Source organism: Daktulosphaira vitifoliae, unplaced genomic scaffold (assembly GCF_025091365.1).
Source record: "Daktulosphaira vitifoliae isolate Bord-2020 unplaced genomic scaffold, ASM2509136v1 Scaffold_108, whole genome shotgun sequence".
Classification (NCBI taxonomy): Eukaryota; Metazoa; Arthropoda; class Insecta; order Hemiptera; family Phylloxeridae; genus Daktulosphaira; species Daktulosphaira vitifoliae.
Genome location: NW_026099677.1, coordinates 1 through 6,505, shown reverse-complemented (window position 1 = coordinate 6,505; position 6,505 = coordinate 1). Strand labels below are relative to the sequence as shown.

Genomic DNA, 6,505 nt, shown 5'->3' with positions numbered 1-6,505 from the left:
ATATTATGATAAAAATAAAACTTAATTCAGGTGTGAATTATTTTTGTATTGGATTAGAATTTAAAATAATATCCTATTGTGGAAATGAAAGCAGTCATTGAAAATTAAAATTAAATAAATTTACTGTAACTATAAATTTAAAAACTATAATAGGTAATAAATATTTGTAAATCTACTAAAAATTAATTAAATATTTCTAGTAATTTTTTTAGTTGAATATCAATTTGAATGTAACAAATATAAATTAGTTTTGAATTTTAATTAATAATTACTAGTTATAACTTATGTCATTTAGTTATATTGAGTGTTGGTATAAAAGTGTGATATAAATGTTTTTGTTAGTAAATATAAAACTATTAATAATCATATTTTATTGAAATATAACACGAAAATATTATTTTAAAAAAGAGCAAGTAAATTAGTTGACTTTGGAAAGTAAATAACAGTTATTTAAAAATACTATCCCTTAAAGATGATTAAATCATAAGATGTTCTCGTCCGAATAATTTCTTAAATTTATCAATAACTTCAAATTTAGAATTAAGTGATTTTGTGTAAAACTGATAATGCATCAAATTTTGTAAGGAATTTGTTGAATTTAGTGATACTTTAGAGGCTGAACATAAAGTTATGGAATTTGTATCAATTTTTGATAATCTGAAAAATTTAGATTAGAAATATGATAATGATATGATTAAAAGTATTTTTTACCTATATATTAGAATATATGCAAGTTTTTTTTAAATTTAATTGCAACCTCAAATATTGAAACATTTGTTAATGGCCAAATTATTCAAGTTTTATAATCTAATATAAATCATCTCATTTTAATTCACAAAATATTTAGTTTAGCCATTTTTGAACTTATCACAAAAGATATAAAATTAAAAATTGAGTATTAAAAAAATGACCGAACAACATTTATTAATTAGATGACTTTCAATTTTCTTCAAAATTAACCTATGAAATTAAATATGAGTATTATAGAAATATGATTGACCAATAAATATTAAAAATCTTTACTACCCTAACATCTTAAATTCTCAACTAACTATGCATCATTGTATTAGTAGAATTTTTATTAATGATTTTATCAAAGAGTTGGGTTGGGTTACCTATAAAATTTTTTTGTGATATAAAATTAATTATAAACTACTAATTGTAATAATATAGTATTAGGTTTTCTTTATCTTGAATAAATAAACAAAACTGAAATATTATATTGAATATAAAATATTAGTTTAATTTCATCATCAGACTCATAATAATTATTGTCGTTATCTCCATTTACAGGTTTTTAACTATATCTCATTCCAACAACGGATCGAAATGCTGTCATCATGAGAATTATGATGTTTATAAGTTATAGTATGCACTTAAGTATTACCATTGTGTTATACACTATAGTATTACTTATTACTTAATAATTAGTTAAGTTAAAAACAAACAATTAATATTAAAATCGAGTATAAAATTTCATTTAAAAAATCATCTAAATTGTTAAGATCACTTCAAAAATAGTAATTGTAAATAAAAAACTTATAAAACTCTGAATTCATTTAAAGATTAATATCAATACTATTAAAAAGTATGTTAATTAAAATTTTTGTAAATAAACTGTTTAATACCCATTTAATTAAACCCATTGTTTATTATTGTGATATGAAACGGCGTGTCAGCTATGCAATTTAGCTACATGAATGTCTTAATTTCAATAATTTGTGAATTATTTCTTGTAAGCTGAAAAAATTTTTTAGACTCGATGCATAAATACTAGAAGACTTTTAGATAAAACTGGCACAATGATATTTTACATATACTAGATCATAATTAATACTAAACCATTTTAGTCAGAATTAATGGAATTTTGTAATCCTAAAATAATTTTATCAAATCTTGACATTTTTCCTTCTTTGGGCAAGGAAGACTATGAACCTATTATTAACATTTCTACAAATTCACTTCAGTACAATATTTTAATGAAAAGTACAATTTGTCTGTCACAGTAGGACAACAAAAACTATTGTTCTTTTTAAACTTTGATATAAACTTGTAAATAATTTCAATATAGTTAAAATGTTAGTATAGTATGAAAAATTGATTTTTTTCTAATGGTAAAATCAAATGTAATCATTTTTCTTAAAATACAATAAAATTTATCAGTTCTAATATGACAAAATTTCATAATTAAGTAGCAAAGTTAAAAAATCGAAATGCAGCTAATGATGGAAATGATTAAATTTTAATAAAATTCAAAACTAATACCCAACCAGAGTCTTTTTTTTGTAGGAATTGTTTACTATTCCTAAATTTATTATGAGTTAATTAAAAAATTAATAGTTTTAACTTCGATGTGAAGTATTATATATACTAAAATGTGTTTGATTTAATTTCTTTGTCTGTTACCATTCAATCTCAGCTCTCGCTGGCCCGATTTTGATGAACAATATGAAATATGATTAACAATTATTTTTAATTTTTAAATATTTAAGTGGCTTATAATAAAAGAATTCAACGAATTAACTCTCCATGACAATCATGACTTTATCATATATAAACGTTGTCTATGTTGACATTGGGATCACTTCGTGTTTGCTCGTCAAAATAAGCTATCATCTCGTGTAAGTATTTAGAGTTATTTAACTAATTATTAATATGGCAAGCGAAAACAATACGGATAGTCATATTTATGAAACAAATATGAATGTTGTGAAACGCAGAATTGAAGAATTCTGGAATCGTCGTTTCATGAGTTCTAATTTAGTCGTTGATAGTCCAGAAGATCCCCAAACATCAAGACAGTCTAAAGGTGAAATTAATAACTGTAGACACTATTAAGATTAATTAAACTAATTATCAAGAGACGTGAAAACGATTAGATATAAAATATAACAAGAAATTAAAAAAGATTATTCTCTTTTTGAAAATAATGATTATTTTTTTATTGTAGTTAAAAAAATTTTATTATTATTCACTATTTCAGTAAATTATAAACATTAGAGTAGATGTAATATCAACGTCAATGCATTTTTTCACCGTAAACATTTTCAAAATTAACTATTTAATTAATAACTTTTAAAATAATATTCTCTTAACAGCAAATTCTAGTGGAAATATTAACACTGAAACAAATACAGTTAAGCCAAAAAAACCAACCTATCGTAAACAGCTTGAAAGCGATGAAATTATTGCAGAAAAAATGGTAATTAAAATTGTATAGATATATCGACCCCTACAATTTAGTAGAAATAATTTAATATTTGTTATTATTTAGAACAGCTGTATAAATGTATTATTTTTAGAGATATTAGTAAAAGATGTTAAATAATTTCAATTTTAATATTTTAATCTTTTTGATTTCCAATAAGATTTTTAAAGAAAAGAGACTTCTTATTGAAGATAATAATAACATATTAATTATATTCCAATTATTCATTTTAATTTGTCATTGGTTACGCCTAGAAATTGATACAGCGAGGAGATATTGGAACACTTATTAGGAATCAAAAATCTGGAAAATATGGAGAGAAACTATCAGTTCCAGCCAAAAAAAGTTATATACCAATTGTAAATGACAAAGCACCAAAAATACCAGCATATTTATTAGGAAAAGTAAATTTTATTCTGCATTTTTTTATATTCAAAAAGTATATAAGTAGCCTAAACATATCTTTTGACTTAACGTAGATTTTTTAAATAAATTAACTAAAATTTATCCTATAATTTAATATGTTCTTATGATTCATTAAGAGTTTTCATAAGAATCACTTGCATCGCAACAAATGCGATGAAAAAAAGCAACCCATAGAAGTATCTTCCAATGATAATGGTGGCCCTAATATAGAAAGTAACTTATCCGAAGAACATGATGAAGTCATTAAAAGTACATAAAAAAATTTAAACTACATTTCGATTATTGAAACAATTATTTTATACTTTAAACTCTTAATACTTAAAGAATTAGAAGCTAATAATGAACCTTCAAATGACGTTACAATACCTGAAGTGTCTACTGATAAAGTAAAAGAAACACTAGAAGAAAAAATAATTCATTTAGAACCCGCAAAATATGAAGTAAAAGAGCAACTCCTAGAGATATCCTCTTCTGAAAGTTCAAATTTAAAAAGAAAGTCATCCGATAAAGATGAGAAAATCATAAAAAGTACACAATAATTTTTTTTATAAATATTAACTTGCATATTATGTTTATTGAAATTATTTTCTTATATTTTAAAACATAAATACTTTTAGAGGCAAAAATTAGTTCTGAACTTTTACATGCGACAACGTCAAATGACGTTCCATTACCAAAAGTGTCTACTGATAAAGTAAAAGAAACTCCAGAAGAAAAAATAACTCATTTAGAACCCACAAAATGTGGAGCAAAAGAGCAACTACAAGAGTTATCCTCTTCTGAAAGTTCAAATTTAAAAAGAAAGTCATCCGATAAAGATGAGAAAATCATAAAAAGTACACAATAATTTTTTTTATAAATATTAACTTGCATATTATGTTTATTGAAATTATTTTCTTATATTTTAAAACATAAATACTTTTAGAGGCAAAAATTAGTTCTGAACTTTTACATGCGACAACGTCAAATGACGTTACATTACCAAAAGTGTCTACTGATAAAGTAAAAGAAACTCCAGAAGAAAAAATAACTCATTTAGAACCCACAAAATGTGGAGCAAAAGAGCAACTACAAGAGTTATCCTCTTCTGAAAGCCCAAATTTAAAAAGAAAATCATCCGAAAAAGATGAGAAAATCATAAAAAGTAGACAATAATTCTATTTTAAAAATTTGACCTTTCATTAGTTTATTGTAACAATTAAGCACTATTGTATACATTAATTTTTTAGAGTCTAAAGTTAGTTCTGAAGTTTCGCCTTCAAATATGAATGACGTGTTGCCTGTCGTGTCCGTTGTCAAAATTGATGAAATACCAAAGAAAGAAATAGGTAAAATAAAATTATTATATTTTATTGATTTCATTAATATTTATTTCACATAGAAACATCCATAACACATATTTTGTTTAACTATGTTTAATCTTATATTTCAAAACCTAGGAATAATTTTACTCATATTAAACCATTTAGCTAGCTTAAGTAATTTATGAGAAGTTTTTAACTCTTGTAGAAGTGACGCATGATCCGAACACAAATGAACTAGATCAGTATAACGCGCCTTCGTTTAAGTCCCCTAAATCTTGGTACACTTCGGACACAATTAATGATTATCTCAAATTGATAGTGAAAAGGTCCAATGGCGAAGTTCATGCTGTCGTTACCGACTTCATACCAGCATATCTTCGAGGAGGTTATCCAGCTGTCAGAAGATGGATAAAAAAAGATATCCATACATTAAAGTTTCTTTTTGTGCCAATGAATGTACTTGGCGGACATTGGATATTGACTGTGGTAAACGTACCCGAAAGAACTGTGACATCATATGACAGTCTCAAGTGTTATGATGGTCCTTATTCTATGGTACTGAAGGAGTATCTAACTGACTGGGAGATGGATAAAAAAGGAGCAGCTTCATCGTGGACTTTAAAAATCGGTGAGACGACTCGTCAAACTAATGGGTATGACTGTGGTCCATTTACGGTCGAGCTAGCAGAAAAAATGTCACGTGGAGACACAACTCCTATTAATGCGAGTCTTATGTCTTCTGTAAGATTAAGACACAGAGAAGAAATTATAGCCGGCCAACTATTTCTATAATTTCTCATGAAAGATATTGCTTAAATGGCTTATATAAAGTTCCTAATTTTTACATTAAATTGATAATTTTGTTAATACGCTTTTATACTTCCTAACATTTTCTTACGTTTTATAAGCTTAGTGTTATTATTATTTTTTGTGATTTTTCTTTGTTACATTGCTTTATTAAATAAATCTATATTAATTGTAATAAATAATATATTAAATGTATAAATGTATTAAATAATTTTATATTTAAATAGCTATGTTGTGTTAATACAAAAACTATATAATAAACATTTATAGGAAAAATTAGTGAAAAAGTTGGTCAATTACAAATTTTAAAGTTAATGGATTTATCTACCATAATAAAAATTTAATTTTAAATGATTGATGATTCATAAAGAGTTTCACTTTTTTTTTTAAATTTATAACTAAATTTGTAATTTTAAAAATTTGTTTGCAGTAATTTTTTATTATGATCGACAAATAAACGGAATAATGGAGCAGCATAAAACTCATTAGCTTAAAAATATATAAAATTCTCTCCAATACTCTTTTGTTTCCACGGTCAATATTCAATTTAAAAAATTAATTTGATGTTACACTAAAAATAAACGTCATAATCTCTTTTTTCGCTCATTTACAATTTTTAAAATAGCGATGTAGAATAAAATGTTTTTGGCAATCAAAATAAAATAATAGCCCACTTCCAAAAAAAAAAAATCAGTTTCTGGTTACGCCATTGATTACATTAACAGTAAATCAATGTCCTGTCACCGTTTAAATATACTAA

General features: G+C 24.6%; 1 protein-coding gene across 3 annotated transcripts; it reads left to right on the top strand.

Annotated features, from left to right (window-relative positions):
* Positions 1-1,123: 1,123 nt before the first annotated feature.
* LOC126909078 (uncharacterized) lies at positions 1,124-5,895 on the top strand. 3 transcript variants are annotated; one of them, XM_050691460.1, is made up of 8 exons: positions 1,124-2,809; positions 3,099-3,202; positions 3,463-3,612; positions 3,751-3,883; positions 3,959-4,162; positions 4,560-4,778; positions 4,864-4,962; positions 5,144-5,895. In XM_050691460.1, the coding sequence occupies exons 1-8, from the start codon at positions 2,656-2,658 to the stop codon at positions 5,728-5,730; spliced, it is 1,650 nt and encodes a 549-aa protein (XP_050547417.1). In that variant the 5' UTR covers positions 1,124-2,655; the 3' UTR covers positions 5,731-5,895. The 3 variants fall into 3 exon arrangements, with proteins under 3 accessions (XP_050547417.1, XP_050547419.1, XP_050547418.1); XM_050691462.1 differs by having other exon boundaries at positions 1,126-2,621; XM_050691461.1 differs by lacking the exon at positions 4,560-4,778 and having other exon boundaries at positions 1,126-2,809.
* The last annotated feature ends 610 nt before the right edge of the window (positions 5,896-6,505 follow it).

Coding starts and splice junctions, on each gene's coding strand:
- LOC126909078 (XM_050691460.1), top strand. CDS start 2,656: ATGGCAAGCGAAAACAATACGGATAGTCATATTTATGAAACAAATATG. Junction 3,613..3,750: donor CAGCATATTTATTAGGAAAA/GTAAATTTTATT, acceptor TGATTCATTAAG/AGTTTTCATAAGAATCACTT. Junction 4,963..5,143: donor AATACCAAAGAAAGAAATAG/GTAAAATAAAAT, acceptor TAACTCTTGTAG/AAGTGACGCATGATCCGAAC.